Source organism: Suricata suricatta, chromosome 1 (genome assembly GCF_006229205.1).
Source record: "Suricata suricatta isolate VVHF042 chromosome 1, meerkat_22Aug2017_6uvM2_HiC, whole genome shotgun sequence".
Lineage (NCBI taxonomy): Eukaryota > Metazoa > Chordata > Mammalia > Carnivora > Herpestidae > Suricata > Suricata suricatta.
The window spans coordinates 192,362,687-192,385,142 of NC_043700.1; the positions used below are offsets into that span (position 1 = coordinate 192,362,687).

General features: G+C 56.8%; 2 protein-coding genes across 2 annotated transcripts in view; one reads left to right on the top strand and one right to left on the bottom strand.

The window, feature by feature from the left end:
• MFSD10 (major facilitator superfamily domain containing 10) overlaps positions 1-1,457 on the top strand; it is a 4,567-nt gene extending 3,110 nt beyond the window's left edge. The window contains exons 10-13 of the mRNA XM_029949376.1: positions 144-234; positions 358-405; positions 489-578; positions 764-1,457. Of these exons, the coding sequence (XP_029805236.1) occupies positions 144-234; positions 358-405; positions 489-578; positions 764-888 (354 nt within the window). The 3' untranslated portion in view covers positions 889-1,457. The remainder of the gene's footprint in view (positions 1-143; positions 235-357; positions 406-488; positions 579-763) is intronic.
• Positions 1,458-1,527: 70 nt separating this feature from the next.
• Positions 1,528-22,456, bottom strand: part of ADD1 (adducin 1) — a 37,334-nt gene continuing 16,405 nt past the window's right edge. Inside the window, exons 4-13 of the mRNA XM_029952584.1 lie at positions 21,850-21,993; positions 21,650-21,748; positions 20,766-20,942; positions 15,950-16,201; positions 13,397-13,498; positions 12,709-12,798; positions 11,893-11,985; positions 7,416-7,572; positions 5,405-5,503; positions 1,528-3,202 (exon numbers count right to left, since the gene is read on the bottom strand). Of these exons, the coding sequence (XP_029808444.1) occupies positions 2,826-3,202; positions 5,405-5,503; positions 7,416-7,572; positions 11,893-11,985; positions 12,709-12,798; positions 13,397-13,498; positions 15,950-16,201; positions 20,766-20,942; positions 21,650-21,748; positions 21,850-21,993 (1,590 nt within the window). The 3' untranslated portion in view covers positions 1,528-2,825. The remainder of the gene's footprint in view (positions 3,203-5,404; positions 5,504-7,415; positions 7,573-11,892; positions 11,986-12,708; positions 12,799-13,396; positions 13,499-15,949; positions 16,202-20,765; positions 20,943-21,649; positions 21,749-21,849; positions 21,994-22,456) is intronic.

Here is a 22,456-nt window from a genome sequence, read left to right on the forward strand (position 1 = left end):
AGGATCAGCCCCGGCAGGGAGATTGCGGCGGTGAAGCGGGTATGAGCACGGCCCCCCCCCCCGGGAAGTGGGGGGCAGGCCGTGTCCCGAGTCCCACTGGAGGCAGCAGGGGTGGGTCCTGAGCGCTGCCGTGCCCCCCGCAGGCCATCTTGCTGCTGGTGCCCGCCTTCCTCCTCATCGGCTGGGGACTCACGCTGCCCGCGCTGGGCCTGGGGCTGCTGCTCTACTCCTTCGGTGAGGGGGTCCTCCCAGGGGCCGGGATGGGGGTGGGGGGAGCTGGTGGCCGGGGATCCTGGTCACAGCCCTCCGGGCGTCGCCTGGGGGCTGACTGCCACCTCCCTGGTGTCCCCCCGGCAGCTGCTGCCGTCGTGGTGCCCTGCCTGTCCTCCGTGGTTGCGGACTATGGTGAGGAGCCTTTCTTTGCTGGAGGCCCCCAGGCGGGAGGAGGCCAGCAAGCACCTGACGGCCTCCTCCCTGATCCCCCAAAGGCTTGCCCGGGCAGAAGGGCACTGTCATGGGCACGTTGCGGAGCCTGGGCGCCCTGGCCAGGGCGGTGGGACCCATGGTGGCTGCCTCAGGTAAGGGCCCTGGGCCCCGGGGAGGCCAGGCCAGGCCTAGGGGCTGGCGGCCTTGAGGGGGAGGCCACACGGCCCTGGTTTCCCTTCCCCTGCCGCCCCGGCCCACAGGTCACTCCTGCCATCCCGGGGCAGAGGTGCAGCAGGAGGGGTGGGCCCCTGTCACCGCTCAGGCTGTCTCTCCACAGTGTACTGGCTGGCAGGGGCCAGGCTCTGCTTCACCGTGTGCTCAGGCCTCTTCCTGCTCCCCTTCCTGCTGCTGCGGAACCTGAGGCCTCCAGCCCACTCAGCGCCCAAGGACAAGGCCGAGTAGCTGAGCCAGTCCGACCCCAAGCTGGGGGTGGGGGGAGGGGGGGATGAGGCCTGGGCCAGGACCCATCCCCTCTCCTCCTTCTGGGGCCCAGCCCTGGCCCCTGCCAGACACTCCAGAACCTTCCAGGCTTCCTGTCTGCTGTTCTCTGAGACACAGTGTCAGCCAAGCCTCCAAATGACGAAATAAAGCAGCTATTTTATACCAAGTGCCTTTCCCAGCACACAGCTGTGCCTCACTGCCCCCACCTGGGAGACCCCCTCGCACCAGAAGCACCTGCACTGAGCAGAGAAGTCCAGGGCTCGTCCTGGGCCTGTGGCCACCCTGCACAACGGGGAGGACAGGGAGCATGATGCAGGGCCCCCCAGGACCAGAGCCCGCGCTTGCCAGGCCCTTCCTGGGCTCTGTGCCCTGGCCACCCCTCATCACCATGCCGCCTGCGCGTCTGCCCGCCCCATGGGGGCAGGTGGTGGCCCCCCGGCAGGGCGGCTCTGGGTTCCGGGGGCCTTCCCGGGACGGAGTATATTGTTCGATCAAGAAATAAACACTTGGGATCTCTTTCTGGAACTCTAGACAGACTTCTGGAAGTCCTATCTTAAAGGAACAAAGAGAAGGGGAAAAAATGCAAAACTGCTTCCCAAGTTTAGACAAGGAAACTGCTGAAAGAATTTTATTTGTGAGTAAAACACGTCACAGCAGAGGACAGAGGCCCCACCCTCCCAAGCCTGTGTCCATACACTTGACTAAACCTCATGTTGTGATACAAAGAGTTAAAATAAACTACAAAAGTGAAATGAAAGTCACTGCGTGTGAGGGACAGAAGGAAGGGGTAGAGAGTCCAGGGTCAAATGAAGTGCGGGCCGAGGGCACAGCGCCTGGACGCCACCGTGGCAACAAAACGACACACGGGAGAAAAGCAAGTCACCAGCAAGCTCGAAGCAGCGATCCGCGCCATGCCGCCAGCCTCAGGTCCTGCCTGGGTGCCAGGAGCGTGGGCCCCGGCCGCGCTGGCACCGGGTCCGCCCGGTCAGCCTGGCACCGCGCAGCGCCGGCATCACCCGCCGCTCATCACGCAGCTTCACGTGGCCTCTCGGGTCTGAGTTAAGTGAAAATTCACGATGTCGAACAAGGAGAGCAAGTCAGGCTCATAGACGACGGGGGGGGGGGGGGGGGGGCGCCAGGTCTCATGCCTTGTGCTACCCTTTACCAAACCCCGGGGTCTTTCAGGCAGAGTTAAAGTAAAAGACCCCTTCTCGGTCCAAAACATCCCCCAGAGAAGTGAACAGAGAGAAAACTAAAAAGTGGCCCATTCATGGTATAAAACATAGGATGAATTGCAAACCTGTGGAAGAAAATTCTAGAAGGACTCTTCCCCGTCTTGACGTATCTTCCCCATGACAGGAATCTAGAGACCCCAGTGAGTAAGGAACGGGGAGCCCCTGAACCGGCTTCTGGCCTCAGGGTGATGAGACCACACACAGGCTGCGCTGGGCAGACACAGGCCCCTTCACTGTCGGGGTCGCGGGCCCCGAGCGTCAGCAGGCACAGGAGTGAGGCTTTGAATAGAGTGAGCGCACTCACCGGGCAGGCAGCCAGCAGGAAACTACAGGTCTGATTCAGGCGCCTGAGACCTTGGGGTGAAGGGGAGCCTGGCAGACACACAGCGCGGGCCACTTCCCAACAGCAGAGAGAGGTCAAGGCCAGAGCCGGGCCTGCCCATCCCAGGGGAAGAAGGGGCACACAGATGGGAGGGATGTGGTCCCGTCGCCCCCGGAACCCGGGGAAGGACGGGGGCCGCTGCGCACACGCGAGGGGAGCACCGGTCGCGTGAGCGGAGCTCGAGCTATGCAGGCGGGTGGGCTTTCGCATTCCGTTACACGGGAAGACAACACGGGACGCTCGGGCGGTCTGGGGACGCTGGCTGGCACAGGACAGGGCCTTCAGGAGTCACCCTTCTTCTTGCTCTTCTTCAGAAAGGAGGGGGTGCGGAATTTCTTCTTCTTTTTGGAAGGGGACTTGCCCGGAGACCCGTCGCTGCCAGGGTCCACGGCGGCCCCCTCCTCGGCAGCTGGGGAGGCGGCCTCTTCAGCCGCCTGGGCAGAGGATGGCTCGGGGCTGGCCACCAAGGGGGACCTGGCGGGGCTGGGGGGCTCACGGGCCTCACAGAGCCCCTCCCCCTCCTCCTCCTCCTCTTCCTCCTCCTCCAGTGTCGGGAAGCCAAGCGCTTCTGAAGGCTCATCAGGGGACAGGTCGGGGAGGGTCGGCTTGAAGGTGGCAGCATCAGTGTCCTCTCCGGAGGCAGGCTCCTGCGGCAGGTCTGGCAGGCGGGGTAGGAGAGAGGGGCTGAAGAGCGGCTCCCGGACCTTGGGTGGGGGGGGGGGGGCCAAGAGGGAGGCAGTGCCCCACACAGAGCCCACCGGTGCTGGGCTTGGGGGGGCTCACCGACACCAGAGTGACACTTTAGGTGAGGTCTGCTCTACTGCAGCACCGGGGCTCCGACTATAGCATGTGGGCACGATCTCAGGGCCATTTTCAGCTCCTGCTCATGGACAGGGCACTCGCTAACAGGGCCTCGTCCCCAGTCAGAGAGGTGGGCAAGCAGAGAGCATTGTCAGTAGGACAATGTTCTACATTAGCACTTGAATAGGAGTTTATTCTAGAATCCTTAGGGCACATTATCAGGAGACCTGAAATTAAGTGTCCAATTTCCCCAAGAAAACCACAGAAAACCATGGCTATTCCCAGACCCCATATAAAATATCAGCATCAAACAAAATAAAGCCATTTTAGGCTGGAAAAATCAGAGAAAAAAGATACACTATACGGTAAGGGGTAGGGGTGAGACATCGGGCCATCTTCCCAAGCGGAACATGGACACGAGGGTAAAGCGCAATTGGTCTAAGTGGGCTTCAGTGAAGGTCCCGTCCCCAGATTTCTACACAGACGCTGAAGGGCAGGGTAGGGGGACAGGGACAGCCTGAAAGTCACAGGCGGCTGGCTGCTTAGGCCGCAGCAAACCACACAGGACAGAGAGATGGAGCCGGAGGCGGAGGGGCTCAGGGCTGGGTGCGGGGGCGCTGCGGTTGGCGCAGGAGGCTCTGGGCCCCAGAAGCTTAGCACTTAGGCTCCGGGAGGCTGGCACTGCCCCGTCCCCTGCCCTGAGCCACCTTCTGTCCCAGGGCAATGAAATGCCCTCACATGGCTGGGGCAGGAGGGAGGCAGGACACACTCTGCAAAGCGCTCTGGCAGAGGCTGACTGTGGTGACTCATGGGAACGTCCATCGTGTGGCCAAATGGAGCTCTTCTGCCTGACCTCAAACTAAGAAGGTTAAGCATTCAGCTTGAGCAAAGATCCAAACACGTGGGACCCCCACAGAGTGGGTGGCAGAGTCCAGCCGGGTCTGCGCCTCTGATCCAAACAGCAAACCCTCCCACCGCCGAGCAACCACGGGCTGATCCGGCCACAGGATCGCTCCGCAGGTTCCAAGGCCCAAGGTGCCCTGAAAAGCACCTGGTCCGGGGGCCCCAGGGACAGGCTACCCCAACCTGGCTCTCTGGCAACCGAGGCCCTGCCACAATGCCACTGCCTGGGACAGAGGAACTGGGTGCAAGAAAGGGGGCGGGGCTCTATATTTATTCCGAATAAACAGAAAACAAAACTTAATAAGCAACAAAGCGGCAGGAGAACGAAGCAAAGCACAGGGACGCCGCTGAGCAGCAGGGCCGGCCGGCGGTACTTACTATGGTAACAGGTACTCTTTAGCACATCCACCTCCTGCTTGGGACGCAGCCACAGGAAGAGAAAAGCACAGGGAGAGAATCTAGGCATTCAGTCACAGCCACCGGGTTACAGAACGGCTGAGCCATTCTTGTGGACGAAGAACGGGGGAAGGCGAGCCACAGGCTCCCAACAGGCACAGGAAGCACGACATGGAAGACGGAGGGACAGACACGCGGCCACACGCCACAGACACGGGCCACACGCCACAGACGCACAGTGCGTGGTCTGAGAGGCCGACAGAGGCCGGTACTCGGCAGGGACCGATTACGACGTTAGGTCCAACGAGGTACACGGCTCAGAGAGGACGGAAGGCGTTTCCGGAGGGGAGTTCTGAACACAGGCAGGTCTCAGGACGGTATGAGCGGTGGGCAGAATGGACATCGTAACGAAGGTGGGATCCAACCCCACTCCCCCCCGCTGGCAGCTCTGTGGTCACAACTGTCCTGTCCACTCAGGTGCTGGGATGCCCCTCCTCGTGGAGCCTCACATGTTGGGGAAACTGCAGTATCCTCCGGCCTGGTCCTGGCATCTCTCTAACAATCCATCTGGCCTCGAGTCACCGAGGACGGGGCCGGGGCGGAGGGCGGGCTCGGAGCCACGTGCTGGGTGGCACTCCGTCCCACTACCGATCACCCTGTTGCTCCCCCCACCCCACCCCAGGACGAAAGCTCAAAGCCCACCCCCCTGGTGGACCCCAGACCCCGAAGGCCATCCCACAGCGGGGCAACCAGAGCTCACCTTCCTCAAGCTTGACAGGGGTGCTGGGGGGGGTGTGGGGGCCAGCAGGGTGCTCTGGAGGACTCTTCTCCTCCTCTTCTCTGCTCTCGTCCAGACTCTCTGCAGACGAACAGACACAGTGAGAAGCACGTGGTAAAGAGGTTCAGACATGGTGAGCCTTCACCCTCCTCCAGGCCAGGCAGCCGCCCTGCCCATCCGGCTGCACCCAGGCGACCAGACCGGGAGGGCTCGCGGCCACGCCGTCTTCGCTCTCCCGGAGGACAAAGCAGGCCCGCACTAACTGTGCGTCTGCATTTCAGGAAACAATGAGTTTTCATTCTTACTCCAGAGGGAATCTGCCAGAGCCGACTCTGAGGCACACTGTGACTGGCAGCCCCGGCCTGTCCTCACCCCTCCTCCAGGGAGGAGCCCCCCCGCAATGACCGCACCGCCCAGCCTCCCCACTGTGGAGCTAGCAGCCCAGGGCCGCAGGCACCCTCACCCTGCTCACCTCCTCAAAGGGTGGATGGCACTTAGAATTACATGGGTGCTCATTTTCTATGTAGAGCATTTTCTACCAACAATTTAAACTTGGCAGCTGTAAAGCATATTTTTACTTTCTAAAATAAAATACCTGATAAGGACCAGAGGAAAATAAGACTCAAGATCTAGGAAATTCAAGTCTAATTCTCATACAGAGAAAAATATATACCAATATTATTTTAACTCTCTACATCTCCTTCTCTTTCTTACACTTTTTCTTTTAAAGGTTCACATCACTAGGTCCCAGATTTTGAACAAGCAGCTTCAATCGCTAGGACCTCTGATCTCAATGAGATGCCAACCCACCTTCCTGAAGCCCTATTTTTATAAACAAAGGCCTTCACATTTCCTACAAGTTCCCTATTCCCTCAGGAGAAGGTGCCAGAGCCCCGAGGCTGCTTTCCTCCGGCACCCCACCCCGGGGCCAGGGGCCTCCTGGCAGCGCGTCTCCATGGCGCTCCCGCTGATTCAATACGCGCTAAGTCTTAATTTTAACGCACACCTGACAGAAAGTGACACAGACAGAAAACAAAGTTTTTTACATGACCCAAATTTCAACAGCAGCCACGTAATGTATTACCTAGTCTAAAACAAACCCAGAAAACCCTAAATCAGGGCAAATCAGAGACTCAGGAGCGGTGCCTGGTCCCAGGTCGGCCTCCCAGAGACCCGGGGCCATGGAACGCTGTGGGGCTTCCATTCCAGAAGGTGGATTCGCAGGGAGCGAGCCGAGGAGGAAGTGTGGCCCCCACTGAGGGTCTGAGGCATCAGCACACAGACCAGGGTTAGAGCCTCAGGCCCTGAGGACGCAGCATGAACGTCCTGGGCAGAGGGGGCAGGGGTCTGCACCCAGGGTCCCCCTGGTCTCAACCAAAGCTGTCCGGGAAAAGTGACACAGACCCACTGGAGCCCCCCTGGTAGGCAGTGGGTGGCTCACTTCTCACATTCTCCAACTTCCTGGATCTACTTTTCAAGACCTGAATTTGGAAACAACCTGCTCCGTGAGGCTCTGGCCCTTTCAGCCATTTATTTTCACGCTGCAAAATTCCCCATTGTATTTTACAAAAATATACACTGTGCCCTCCTGCGTCAGGGCGTTACCGAGAGAAACACGGGCCGCACCAGTGTGGCCACACTCCCCACTGGGGCTGGGACACGCCAGGGCAGGCCAGCACCCGGCACAGGCAGTGGAGACACCCAGCTCCATGACGCCGTCTCTCGCACAGGCCCCGTGCACACTCACAAGTGTGTCTCCTGCTCTAACTCCTTCGGAACCAGGAAACGCGTGCTCAGTGACGTTCTTCTGGTCCTGAGCAAACCCAAGGCTGCTCTTTCACGGGACCCATGGATCTCATACCCACCGTCAACACCTGGGCACAGAGGAGCGGGCACAGTGCTTTCTCTCGCCCCGGAGACTGCCTGTGCGGCCCACACCGGCGTGCCCACGACCACCCACGACCGCCCTGGCAGGGCACGTGCGCCTGCTCACCTCCCGGGCCCTGCTGCTTCCGCTGCACCTCCCTGCGGTACTCCTCCAGCTCCTGGTCGGTGAGAGCGCTGAAGGGGTTGGGGCCCGCCGTGCTCACGATGACGTGGGGCTGGTACTCCTTCTCAATGATGGCTTTGGAGGCTGTCACCAGCTCCCCCTGCAGAGAAAGAGGGACGTGCCATCGGGAGGAGCCCTGCCCGCGGGGACTCTCCCCCGTGCCAGGCAAGGCTGCAGGCGGGGCGGGCAGGCGGGTTTCCAGGAGCACACACATCCCTGACACTTGGCCTAGGGATCGCCCTGGGCCCTGGGACGGAGGCTGGCCCGCGGCCTCCAGTGGCAGGAGACACAGAAACACAAAACAAATGTACCAGGAGGAGAAAAAACCAGAGGAGAGCCTTCAGGCGCAGAAGCTAGGGCAACGCGGTGCAGACGGACAGCACAGAGCAAGCAGCGCAGGAGGCCGGCTCCGTGCTGACAGGAGGGGCAGAGGAGTCTGCCGGATCCGGTTCTCCCCGCAGAAACCATCAAGGGCCCCGATGGTCAGGGAAGGTGTGCTCAGAGACTTAGTGTAAGTTCTGTCCTCCTGACTATGTGCTGGCTTACAACCAGCTCCTGAACTTACCCCAAAACGCCGAGAAATTGTTTTAAAGTCTCAAAATACCAGTATTTGAGGAATTTGGAAAACTAAGAATGTGTAGAAAAGAGAAGAAAACAGAAAGAGAGAGAAAGAAGCTTGCAGGTCACACCCAGTCTGCAGGGAACAGACTCAGGGCAGGGCAGGGTGCCCTCCTCTTAGAGGCGGGGACCCGGAAAGGCAGCCCTGGGCGTGTGACATCCAGCCCACCCCCGCCTGCCCCAGCGCAGCTCCACACCCCGCTCAGCCTAGCTGGCCCCCAAATGCCCCGGATTCACTCGGAGAGTCAGCCAGAATTCACGCACATGCGCATTACTGAACGGGAACTCCCAAACACCGCCTGGGAGAGGAGAAGCCAAAATCCTGATGCCAGGCCTGGTCTGCAGATACTCTCCTCAGTGAGGGGCGAACACAAGTCACAGACCATGCCAAGCAACATGCAAGAGAGCCACAGCCAGGCTGGGGACAGCCAGCTCACCCAGGCCACCTGCTGCCCTGGCAAAGGGCTGGGCAACCCGGATGAGGGGTCGCTGTGCAGCAGGCTGGCTGCAGAGCATCCGGAGCACCCCGGGACGCAGACCCAGGGAAGAGAAGGGAAGGACCTGCTGGAAGGGGCCACTTCTGCTCATAGAGCTGCAAGAGTCAAGACAACCTGGAAGGTCAAGGGTAGCCCACTTTCTGACCCAGGCTGGCCCGAAGTCAGCCAGCTTTTCCCTTGGAAACTGCCCTGTCTCCTCAAGACAAGGAATCAGATCCCTCTTCTCGGTAAGGCCTGTTCGCTGGGCACCGGTTGCAGGTGCGCCGTCGTGGGGAGGAGCTGCGGGGCTGACAGCAGAGCGTCCCAAAAGCTGGGGCCCCTGGCCCGCTGCACGCGCACCCCACTCGCACTGCCAACAAAACAAGCAGGTGATATGAGGTTTGAGACAAATGTTTAAATCCATTTAACTCACCAGTTCAAAACGAGGAATGAATAAAGTATCAAAATTCAACTGCCAGAGAGGCGCCTGCAGACACACAAGGCCCTTCCCACAGGAGACCCCAGACCCTCAAGGCACCTCAGTTCCCACCTCTGGTGGCAGGGGGCTTCCTTCCTCCAAACTCCTCAGCTGAGGGCCAAGTGGCAGCCAAGACCCCTAGACGTGGGCACTGACCAGACTGGGGGACAGAGGGACCTTGTTATCTGGGGAGAAGGAAACAAGGCTTGGGACTCAGAGGGAAATGGGTCTCTGCGGGGCTGAGAAGCCAGGAGGGGAAGTGACTGCTGTCCCCGCACCTGCAGCCGCAGAACACGGCTCTAAGCAACACCGATGCCGTCCGGCAACTGCTTCCGCGCCTGGCTGCGGTGCCTGGCATGGAATGCAGACCCGGCTAGCGGCCGGCCTCTCCAAGCATCAGGCTTTTCATCCATAAAACCCACTCAAATTTGAATTTACATTCTCAGTGCCAGGCCATGCGATTCTGGGTGCTCGACACCAGGTTCACCGAGTAAGTCTGCAAGGTGGGCCCAGGCCCCTCCCGTTTCCTCCACAGAGCCAAGCGTGGGGTCTCAGCACACGCAGGTGCACAGAGAACACGGACGCTCACGGTGCACACAGCCAGCAGCCCGGCCCCCGCCTGCCCCCAGCGGCTTCCAGCATGAACTTGCACGTGCTAACTAATGTCCAACAGCCCTGCAGACTCACGGGGCTGAGTGAGTCCAGAAGCTGGAGCGCGCAACAGGGATCAGAGAGCCTTCTGGGCTCAGTGTTCCTTTTGGAACCAGAGCATCAGGGTGTGGCTGACAACCCGCAGCTCCTCTTTCAGGCAGAAGACGACACGGGGGTGGGGGTGGGGTGGATGGAAGTGAAGGAAAGTCCTTCCCCAGAGCCCCGACTTTCGAAGCCCCAGACCCACTTCTTCAGATTCTCAAAAGGAAAGCAAGTATCTACGTATTTGCCTCGTCGGGAAGAGGACATTTTTAGGACATATAACCTTGCAGAGGGAGCCACGCAGTCTGCACTCAGATGCACACAAGATGCGGGATGGCTTCCGTCAAGGTCACAGATGGAGTCATACTCTTGACATAAAAAGGAGAAAACGACCAAAGGGCAAATGTAGTGGCAGGAGGCTGCTGGGGGAGATCAGGGCAAATGTAGTGGCAGGAGGCTGCTGGGGGAGATCAAGCTGGAAGAATGGGGCACCTGGGCAGCTCAGTCGGTTAAAGCGTCCGACTTCAGCTCAGGTCATGATCTCACGGTTCATGGGTTCAAGTCCCACGTCCCTGGAGCCTGTCTTCAGATTCTGTGTCTCCCTCTCTCTCTGACCCTTCCCTGCTCATGCTGTCTCTCCCTGTCTCTCAAAAATTTAAAAAAAAAAAAAAATGCTGGAACAAGAACCCAGGCTCGGGGCCCCCTCGGCTGGGCTGGGTGCAGCTTCCTGTGCTGAGGCCACCTGGACGCAGCACCCCCAGACTGGGGGGTGGGGCACCGGAACGGCCAGGAATCCCATTCCCAGCGACTCTAACTTCCTGGCCAGGGTGGGGGACCCCCGCATCTATACCTGATGAAGCACTCACAGATGACCGTGACACACACCAGAGTCTGACACACTGGAGCAAAAACAAAACTGGGACTGGATGAGGAACTGGCCAAAAAAGGCCACTTTATAGACAGCTAATCAGCTGGCCTTCAGGAGAGCCCGAACAGGGGACAAGCAGGAGTCACTATGGATGTCCCGAGACCAGAGAGACTGCAGAGCAGCGACGGGTTGACCAGCTCTGCCCAAGGGCTACAGTGTGGCAGCCACAGCAGGGACGGGGGCCCCCGCGCAGGAACCCCTGGGCTCACGGACTCGGTGAGAAAAGAAAACCATGAGCTAACGAGATCTCAACGGCGTCCGGCCTGAAGCACCAGGGCGTGCCGCAGGCGGCCATCTTTCTCCCCTGCTCTGAGAAGTCCCTCCAAGAACGGCAGCTCAAAGTACATCCAAAGGATAAGGAAGAACAGGACCCGCTGAACTAATACCGAAGCATGCAAACAGGTGTCACGGGTGGGGGAGGCACACGGAGCACAGACCCCCTGGTGCAAACCTGCTTCTCTGGCAACTGGGACATCACTGCGACGATGCGGCATCTCACTGGAGGTGTATGAACTGAACACTCACCCTAAAAATCTCCTCTGAACCTACCGCGCAGGCAGCCGTGTTCTGCCGCCAGCACACTCAGGGCCCTCCTGGGGCTCCTTCCGAGGGGGCAGGTGAGGCCGGACACACTTCCCGCCTGCCATCCACAGCAGGCATGTGTGCACACAGATTACTACTCCCGGCTTCAAACTGTCATGTCTGTTTTGCCCCCATGAAACATTTTTCAAGAATTATCTAGGATTTTTGTTGTTGTTGTTTTTAGGAGAAAAAATAAGTATATCTGATCAACAGTAGAAACTGTCCAGTTTTACTCCCCATTCCTCTGAGACGCGGTCTTTCAGTCCTACAGCCTCCAGTGGCCACATCCACTACACGCGCTCACGGCACAGCAGGCGGGGGCGCAAGGCTGCCCGTGGCCGGCCCACGCCAGCCTCTGTCCCCGGCATCCCTAGAAGGCGAACTGCCACCTGATGGCATGCACTGACCAACGTCACGTGCGGACCCCCAGAAATGCACCACGTCGTGAAGAGGGGCCCTTTCTCCACAACCTTGTGGGTGCCGAGAACCATAAAGATGACCTCATAGCAGGGAACTGAAGAACAGAACAGGCAGAATGAACCCCGGTCATCTCGGAGCCCAGCAGGAGCAGGGGGGGCGCAGGGGGAGGGGCAGGAGGAAGAGCAGCGCGCGCCGAGAGGCGGTCAAGGACAGGGCGGTGAGTACCTTTCTACAAGACAGAGATCTAGCAGGACTAAAGGCCTGCTCTGTGAGCTCGAGCCCTTCGATTGTTTCCGTACAGTCAGAGAGGGGTGCGTCCTGCAACAGTAAACTGAGTCATCAGAGCCCACCAGGCCCGGCTTTGAAACAGCAACTGAGCTCGAGGGCCGGAGCCGGGGGCGAGCATGCGCAGGCACAGCCGTCCACGGCGAGCGCAGCGGGGATGGCGGTGCGCATGCAAACACAGACCACGAGACCGGGACCACGGCTGGCCGAACACAGACACCTGCCCTGCAGAGTTGCGCTGAAAGCAGTAGGTGGCAACTTAATTTTCAGAGACAACTACTTACACCATTATCTTCAGCGGGCCTCGAGGCACAGCTCTCACAGAACGGCATGTAAATGTGCACACTGACAGGCACCCTCTGTAGCCACTCTTCCCCAAGCAGCACTTTATTGCAGAGAGCAACATACGTGAGGACAGAGGGTCCGTGAAACCCCCTCTCTTCTAGCATTCCCCATGGTATACTGCCAAAACCAGGGCAGATCCAGGTCCCAAAGCAGGTGGCGTGCGCCCCCACACAGGCATGCGCTGCACGGAGCGGGGCTGGCGAGGACGCGGCCGGGGGGCATGCTTGCGCTCTGTCTACAACTTCAGGAAAAGTGGAAAGTTTTTTCTTATCGTGAGGAGTTTTCACAGACATGACTGCTTGCCTGGAACACTTACCTCACAGCGTCATTCTCCGCCAACTCGGGGATAATTCTGGGGCGGACCGTCATGACAGCCACCACCCACCGACGTCAGACGCCCCGGGCTCTCACCTGGACAAGGCTCCTGTCCATGACTACACCGCACAACACCTGGGACTGGGGGCCGGCCGTCTTAATGTCCTGCAGGTTCTGCTCTCGGATCTGAGGGCGCGAGAAGCAGAAACACACGTCAACAGTACCGAGAAGACTCGCTGGGACTCTGAGTCACGCTGCACGTGCACTGGGGCCCCGGGGCCACGCGAAGCCCCGCCCCTCAGGGCCCCACGAGCCGTAGTGCCTGTCTGACAGCGCTAGTCTGGCTTGTTCAGCAGTTTGTGAGTCTATGGGGACAGACTCTCTGCACCTTCCGGGTGGCTCTGGCAAGCACTGGTCTCTCACGGTACTCCTCACTCAAGGAGAGACGCTCGCTACGTGCCCCTCTCACAGTGACCCTGGGAACACCAGTGGATCTCACGTTCTGACACGTCAAACATTCGCGGCTCAGCGAATGGACGCTGAAATGCAGGGGCAAAGGCTGCTCCTGCTGGAAACAGGCTCTGCTGCGTCTGACTCTGCCCCACGACGTGAGCGAGCGTCCACTCAGCAACCCCCACCCCCGCCCCGGGCCGTCTGCTGCTCACACACCACACTTAGCAAGGCTGCAGGGGCGGGAGCCCCCGCCAGGCCCAGCGCGTGCCACCTCCTGGCCCCCCGCCCCCACCCCAGCACCCACTGCGGGCTGGCGGCAGCCGGTACGCACCTTGTTCCTCATCTCCTGGACCTCTTTTGGGTTAGTGTTCAATGGGACAAACAGGTTAGGGACGGCAGAGGTGGAGGTTCTGTGTCCATCCTCTTTAGTCCACTGCAAACATCAAGAACAGTTGAAAAGTCAGAATTGGGACGATGGTTACACGACACCACAGCATCCAATCTGTCCAACGTGTCTCACACCTGGTCATGCATGAACATCACAGAGAATGAACCAATGACCACACCTCCTGTCACCGCAGCGGTGGGATCAGGGCAGGGCGTGTGCAAATAGAAACCAGTAACAGTGGAAGCCAGAGTCGTGACTGACCGGCACGCGCCAACCAAAAGGCCCGGCACAGGCTGGCGACAGAGCCACGCTCCGTGACTTCCACGGACTAGCCATGGGGGACCCTTCAGAGCACATTGGTTCACCGCCCTGAGAGTCATCGATGCCAAAGCCGCCGGAAGCATGAGATGGCAGGGGCATGAGAAGCGATGTGAGGCTGCCACCCGGGAGAGGGGACGGCTGCACCGGGTGGCAGGAGTGGGCGTCCCCGAAGTTTTGCATGAAAACAAACTACAGCATTAGAATGCACCGTTGGCGTAGCTTTTCAGCCCAAGAAAACTGCGCATGAACGTAAGTACAGTAGCCGCCTGGTGGAAGGTTTGGTGACGTCGAATATTTTATATAACTTCATACTTCCGAGTGTTACAAAAATATCCCAAACGGACTCAAAGCGCTTCCTGAGATCTCACTAGAAGGCTGTTTTAGATATCAGTGCACAGCATCCATAGGCCGCGCCTTTCATATTTTGTCTTTTTTTGGATCTCCAACCAAACATGAGATCTTCAATCAAATTCTAATCTGAGGCGTGGGTGGGCACTGAATGTTAAAACAAGGCCGGCAATGTTACGCCTGTGAGAGTCCTTTCAGGAGGCAGTGAGACGGCCATAAACCGGAAGGCTTTAAAGAAAGCAACGGCCAGCAGATGCTCGTCAGCCACCGTGAGGGAAGTGTGGGATGGGCGCGGGCTGCGAGGTACTCACTGGCAGTCCTCTCCTCAGATAAAAATCACTCCAGCTTTTCATTAAAAATAAGCTTCAGTCAAAACATTACAGCAACAACCTCGGAAGCTTTGCAACTTGAGAACGGTTAACATACCAACCTGGGAACACCGCATGGCCTGCCCGACACTCCGGAGCATAGGAAACAAGTTTGAGTGCTGAGCAAGGTCTCCCCTTCAGTGTGCCCACTGCCCACAACCCCCGAAGTGATTGCATGTGGTTTCAAGAGAACAGCAAATAAAGCTCAAAGCTGAGGCTACACGTGTGTTTGGAAAACGTCGTCACAGCGACTCGGCGCCGTGTATTTATGTCACGGCAGGAAGGCGGTTTCTAGGCCCACGCCCTTTAACAAGGAAAATAAAGAAAAACCACACAAGCGAGACTGGGGGGCCGGGGAGAAGGGGGCAGGAGAGAGGAGAGGCGGGCTCCACGTGACGCGGCCGCTCAGGAGCCCCGAGGCTCACGCACCACCACCCAGGAAGACGGGGCTGCCTCCTTTGGAAGGAATCTATAAAGTAAGAACACCGTTATTAGGGGAACAGGAGGCCCCGCGTGCTGGTTCGGGGCACACCATGTCGGGCCACCCGACCTCACGGGTCCCCTGCGCGCCTGCCCCCGCCGCTCCAGGGGCCTCTGGGTCAGAGGCCAGGTTACGGGGCAGTGAAGACCGCTCTTCACAGAGCGTGAGCACGGGGACAGCGAAGTGTCTCTGAGGGCTGCGTGTGGGACCACAGAAACAAAGCGCGCCTCGCAGGGTCTGTCACTGGTGCCCGCAGACGGCCTGCGCCGCGCGCGCGGGCCATGCCACACCCAGCAGGAGCCACAGGACTCACCACTACGGCCGGCTACTCACATGCAAGTCCATGCAGAAGGCGGCTGGCTTAGAGCGTTCGGAGGCTTTGGGACAGCGAGCAGGGGAACGAGGCCGAGAAAGGACGAGGTCAGTGAGAAAATGCCCGTGAGACCCCAGGGAAAACTGCTTAAGACAAGACTGAAGCTTTTAAAGAACAGACTGCAGGCTGGAGGCGACAACACTCACGAACAGGTTAGGATGAACTACACTTCTGAGCAGGAAGCGTTAGGAGTCCTAGAGTACGATTTGAATTAAATGTCAGCTCCAAGTTCTAGGTTAATTTGCGTAAGTTGCTTAGTATTTTCGCTACACACAGACTGAGGTGATGGGGGTCACGGAAGAGGTGCAGTTTCTTAAGCAGTTTCAGACAGACAGTGTTACTTGAAGGACAGCCGGTGCATAAAGCAGATTCCGGTTCAGGCTAACGAGGGTTAAGGAGGAAGGTTTGCTCGGAATCCAGATCACAAAGGCTAGGTTCCCAAAGCCTCCGAAGCCCCAGCCGCCCCACTTGCTCTACGTCATCTAACTATGAACAGTAAGGTAGGCACAGACCAAGCAGTTGGTAATACAGCTTGGCACGCAGACACCGGACGAGAGAGACTGCAGCAAGGGTTTCACGTGATCGTGTGTAATGTTCGTCCACACCTTAGTCTTCGACTTGGGGCTGCTTCCGTTCTGCCCTTCCTCAGAAGCATCGTCCCCCCGGCCAGAGTTCAGCCATCTTGTCTTCTCTCGCTGCTGCTTCTGAAAACTGTGTCTGAGGGGGGAGCCAGCGCCCGCATCCCCGTCACTAGCAAAGGAGTGCCCCGTGACACTCGCAGGAGCCTCCACATCGCTGTACTTTTTAGATTTCTCTCTCAGAGCAGGGTATCGGTACGGGTAGCCGGTTCTGTAACCCTAGGGGACAAAGACATTGAGAGCCCGTCAATATGCCAGCTCAGTCTCACTTTGGAAACTCGAGTGGCAATAACTACAAAATGCGCACACCCGCCACTCTGCACTCCCAGATACGTGCCAACAGAGAGGCACACAGGCGCACCAAAATTCTGACCGCAGCCCCAGGTCAGAGAAAGCCAGCAACACCAGAACGTGCAGACTGTGCCATATCCACACAACGGACCAGGGGGCCGGAGCAAACGCTCCATCACCAGGTGCAACATTAGGATGAACCTCACAAGTGTGACGCGGAGTCAAAGACACCAAATGCGAAAGAACACTACTCTGCTCATCACTTCTTAGAAGTTCAAAAAGAAGTGCCTGGAAGGGTACAGGGGGTTCTGAGGTGCTGTTTTGTCATCATTGTTACTGTTTTAAGTAGGCTCCACACCCAGCAAGGGGCTCGGACTCACAACCCTGAGATCGAGTCACGTGCTCTACCGACTGAGCCAGCCGGGTCCCCCAGTGCTGCTGTTTTTCGATCTGGATACAGTGTGTTCAGTTTTTTCAAAAAAAAATTTACTATTTATTTATTTTGAGAAAGCGAGAGAGTGCATGTGTACAAATGGGGGAGAGGCAGAGGGAGAGAGTCCCAAGCAGGCTCCACACTGTCAGCGCAGTCTGAAGTGGGGCCCGAACTCAGGAACTGTGAGATCCAACTTGAGCTGAAATAGAGAGTCAGACGCTTAACCGACTTGAGCCACTGAGGCGCCCCCAGTTGAAGGGCTGATACACTGAGTACTTAAGTGGGCTGCGTGCTGCTGGCTACAGTAAAGGTGGTATTAAACAACCTACTTAGTATTTTTCTTTTTATTTAACCTTTTAAGATGGAGTTACGTAAAATACTGTGAGAAGTTTTGGGGAAGACCAAACAAGTACACCTCGTTCTTTCTTTGGATGTAACGACGTTCGAGTTCAACTTTCCATTCTGCTTCCTAACCTCCCACTAGGCTTCAAGGCCTGGGCCCCGGTAGTTCACGCCCCTGTAGTCATTGTAATAGCACTTAACCCACGTGCTGGGCCAACCTGCTTGCCAGCCCCAGAGACAATCTCTCCAAGGCAAGGAGGATTTGTTCCCATCCCTCCAAGCCAGGGCACAGCATCTGGTGGGGGTGGCACAGACTTTACGGTGGCCCCCCCACAGTCCCCACCCGCTATAATGCCCTCCCTCCTGGAGCGTGGGCAGGACCCATGACATGGCAAAGGTGATGTAGGACGTATTACATAGGAGGCTGGCACCCAGCTTGAGCCTCTCTGTCCACTGCTAGCTCTAAAGCCAGCTGCCATGACTCCCGGCGTGGTAAGGAAATGAATTCTGTCCACAGTCTCAGCCTGGAAGTGGGTTCTCCCCCATCGAGCCTTCTGATGAGGGTCCAGGCCAGGCCACCACCTTGTGAGACCCTAGGCCAAGGATCTGGCTCAGGTCGCTCCCGACCCACCGTCTCAGGTCTCGACCGAGTCACTCACAGCACCTTCACCATTAAGGACAGCAGAATTAAGGGCTGTCACGTCACAGGGGCTCTGGCCTGTGCCCTGCTTGCCGAGGTGCTTTAGAATCATTCACATTTCTCCCAACTCAGAATTCTCTCCCCTCTGGGTGCTTCTCTTCTTTTGGAGGCCACTGCCATTACTGACATCCCTTTCCTACAACTAGAAAAGGGCGGTAACAACCCCTAAACGCAGTCCCCGGCGGTTGTTTCCCCGCTGCTGCCCTCGGGAGGGTCGGGAAATGTCTACCCTGCAGTTTTGCCATTCATGAACACGCTGCGCTGAGAATCAACAGGAGACGGCGGCTCCACGTAACTCGGGTTTCCCCTCGCTGAGGGAGCCAAGACTCGTGGTCTCCATGACTTCAGGGTAAACCCCAGAACTTTGCAACATTTTATCCTCAGAGAGTATAGTCTTTATCTTCCCCTTTAAATGCTGTCGAGCCAAAACTAGAGGCAATACTGGCCCTCAGACCTACGGTACGGCTTACTTACACGTGCGGATTCCTGCCTTCTGTGGGAAGCCTGAATTATCTCTTCGTGTTTGGGAAGCAATCAGCGTTTCTTCTGTGTATGTTAAAATAGTTCTTACAGTATGAGAACCTTCAACTATTATCTACCTTACTCCATTACTGGCAAACACACACAGGTAATCAGAATGTTAAGCTAAGGGGCCCCTGGGTGGCTCAGTTAGTTAAGCATTCGACTCTTGGTTTCGGCTCAGGTCATGATCTCGTGGTTTTGTGGGTTCGAGCCCCGCGTCGGGCTCTGTGCTGACAGCTAGCTCAGAGCCTGGAGCCTGCTTCAGATTCTGTGTCTTCCTTGCTCTCTGCCCCTCCCCCACCCATGCTCTGTCTGTCCCTCAAAGTAAATAAACATCTAAAAATTAAAAAAAAAAAAAGAATGCTAAGTTAAAACAAGGACTCAATGACAATTATCACTTCTGACGAACCGCACAGCCCTCCAGTACTAACAGCACAGTCACAGCCTGCGCACGTCAGGGACAGAGCACAACACCGCCGTAACGAACGCTCCACTTCGTCTCTTCAGGCTTTCTCTCCCTCCTGTCACATTAAGTTATGGCCTGACTTTGATCTCTCTCTCCACCTTCTAGAATGCACTGAGGACACAAGATTGGTGGTGGGCTGGCGTTCTCCATCTTGGTCCCCTCTCCTGATCCCTACCTGACTTCCAGGAAAAGAGCAGTGAAAGCACCGCATCCGCCAGAAGGAAAGAGAGGCCCCAGCACTCCTTGTCTCACGGGGCCCTTTGGGGATAGCTGCCTCCCGGGGCTGACACCTGGGCCACCACTGGCCCCTGCCACCTGACTCCAGCTGCTTCTTCCGTGTTCTTAGTGCGCCTGGCTCCTCCTCCTGCTTCCTGAGACCAGTCCTGGCCCGTGGCCCGTGGCTCTGCCGCCACAGCTCTCCTCGTGCTCTGTCAGGACCCAGACCACAGGTAAGCAGCCACATCTGGGATCTGTTAGTCCACCTCCCTGGATAGGGCATAAACTCCTTGTGTCCTATTAATGGCTACCGGCTTCATGGTAGATGGTCCATTAACACAATCTGCCTGTATGGTGCAAATGAATTCAGAAGTTATGGAGGAGTCTGCTTTCTCTGTTCATTCCCCCCTGACTAATCAATCCGGCTCCTGAGGACACTTAGCACACCCTGAATCCGATCCATGAATTCTTTTTGCTCCAACAGCTTCAAGAACGTTAAGCTTCCTGCCTTCTGAAGCCACCCCTCCCATGTGAGACTTGGTCCAAGAGTCAGGACTCTCTCCTGCCGGGCTGAAATGCACCCCGCTGGCCCTGGAGCCGCCATCTAGAGTGCTCAGCCTGGCCAGAGCAACACACGGGGACTCCGGCCCTTCCGGAGGCTTCTCAGTCCCATGCTCCCGGACCGGTCCTTGTGTCTACACCACCTGATGTCATGCAGAAAGACACAGACTCCCCTGAACTCTATCCGAGCACGGTGACACTGCAGCACGCACAGAGCCCAACGTCTCTGTGAGACAGTCCTGTGTCTTACGATGTCTTCATCTGAATACGGAAGAACCTGCTCATACCAGACAAGTGCCTGGAAGGCACGTCCCCACCCCCACCGCAGTGTCTTCAGTCACGCACACACCTTCCTTCTCCCAGCTCAGCTTGCCACAATTTCACCTACTCCCTGAGCTCACTTCCAAGGGCATCCACAGCAAGTTTTCTCCCTGATGCTTGCAAATGGATGAGATCCTCACTGACCCCTCTAACACGGACCACATCCTGCTGGGTGTCAAGAGGACATCCGTACGAAGTGCTGAGTACACGACATCCCAGCTCTGTGTTGTGCTGGGCTCCGTGTCTCCACGGGGTCTCCCACACAGTAAAACAGCAGCAGATGTCTGTGAAATACAGTAATTGGGCCCCAGAACTTACCAATAAAACAAAAAGCAAAGCACCTGGCGAGCTGATGTAGAAGGCACCCCCAGATGGCTTGCTTGTGGGCGGATGGGTACCCAGCTGGCTGCTACTCTAGGAGTGAGTTACCCAGCAGCCTACTTTATTTATTTTTAAGTTATTTTCATTTGCTTTGAGAGAAAAAGAGAAAGAGAGAGAGAGAGAGAGAAAGAACATGAGTGGGGGAGGGGCTGAGAGAGAGGGAGAGAGAGAATTGAAAACAGGCTCTGCGCTGTCAGCACAGAGCCCAACTTGGGCCTCGAACTCATGATTCGGGAGATCATGACCTGAGCCAAAATCAAGAGTCTGACATTCAGTCCACTGAGCCCCAGCCCAGTAGCCTGCTTCATAGCAGGGCATTCTCTGTGCTCCTGTCCCCAAAGAGTCTAAGTGTGATTACCTTTAAACAACAAAAGACGATAAGAAACCCTCACCTCTGTACACTGCCCTGTGCTTCTGCATGACTTCTGTGGGCGAAAGCACTCAGATACCGCATGAAGACCGTTTCACGCCATTTCACTTGCTGTAAGAACACCGACGCTTATGCTTTCAGAACAAAATCCTTATCATTAGGTGGTAGCAACATTCTTACCAGATTATCGAGCATCCGCATCAGGGCTTCGAACTCCTGCTCGCCAATCTGCCACTTGGGAGGTGAGCTGGTACCCTCCCCTGACGGGGACCCCAGGGAACGAGACTTGGCTTTGTACTTGCCGGGATCCAGAAGGACTAAGTTGTCTGGCCCTCCTGCGCTGGCCAGAGTCCGAACCTTTTCCAAAACAAACAAATAGTTTGAGTTCATTACTGAGGGCATGAGGGTCAGATGAAACAAGAGATCACTGGAACAGAAATGCAGGTTTCAAAAGAAACCAGGTCATCAGAGTTTAAGAATAAAATATGGAGACAGCAACAGACTATTCACACACAAGGTTATTTTCAGAAGTTCATCTTTAGCATTACAAAACTACTGGGCGCTCATGCTTGGAGGAGAAATGGGGAAACAAAGCACCATTCAAGACTGCATGAAGGAGCCTGGTGACTGCAGTACTGTCAGAAGGTAAGTCAAGGTAACAGCAGAGGGAGCCCAAACTTGGGATTGAGCAGCCCTGGCTTCGTGGCACTCACCGCCACGGGTCACGGGCAAGGCTCTGCCTCTCCACATGTGCTTTTTCACAAACAGTGCCCTGGGGGCAGGTGAAAGAACATGTGGTAACATCCATGAAGCACGTGACACCAGGTGCACCGTAAAGGGTGGTGGCTGACATATCTGAATAATAAAAGATCAGAAATGAAAAGCCCAGTAATCATTTGTCAGCTTCAGCCAGTGAAATGGCATTTGCTCTGGTCAATTTCCAAATCCACACGCTCATCTTTGGCAAAGAGATTATGCAAAGACCCATTCCTACAAAACAAGTACCAAAACTCTACGAAAACCCTGCAAACACCCAGAGAAGCTGCAGAGCGGCCGCCACCCACCTGGATCTCGCACGCGACCACGAGGTTGTGGATGTAGTAGAAAGCCTCCTCGACGCTCTCTCCGACGGACACGAGCCCGTGGTTCCGCAGAATAAGAACCTGAGAGGGAAACATGAGAGCCCTAAGGAGCGAGGCAAGAAGACTGACACTTTAACTTTTTCTTCTTCCCTCTGTAAAGACCACATTAGATGCCCACTGACCTTGCTTTTAGGCCCCAGATTTTTCTGAATTAATAATTTTTCTTCCTCATCCACCAGAATCCCGTGATAGTCGTGATAGGCCACCTCTCCAAGGGAAAGTGCCTCCGGGGAGACTGGCAAGAGGCCACACTTCATTGCAGAGACCTAGAGAACACGCAGTCACCGTGAATGAAAGGAAATCAAGAGTCACGCATTGAGGACACACCACATGCCCTCCTCAGAGGACAGGGGGACAGATGTTATTGTGTTATCTTCTCAGAAGTAAATGAACCTATGAGCTCAGGATGAACTAACTTCTGGGGCTTACTACCGATGTGCACTCAGAACTCCTACCACCATGGGAGCTCTGGCCTCAGGGTGACCTGAGTCCTGGCCTAACGCAAGGAGAGACCACGGCTTCCCCGAGGGAGTCCGGCCACTGCAAAGAGACGTTACGATGCACTTTCCATCTCAGGTTGTAGGTGAGCCATTTACGTTAAAGCAAATTTCTGAAACTTAGGACAATTATGCTGTAAAATTCTATTTAAGTAAAAAAAAATCTAGGGGCACCTGGGGGGCTCAGTTGGTTGAGCATCCAGCTTCGGCTCAGGTCATGATCTCGCAGTTC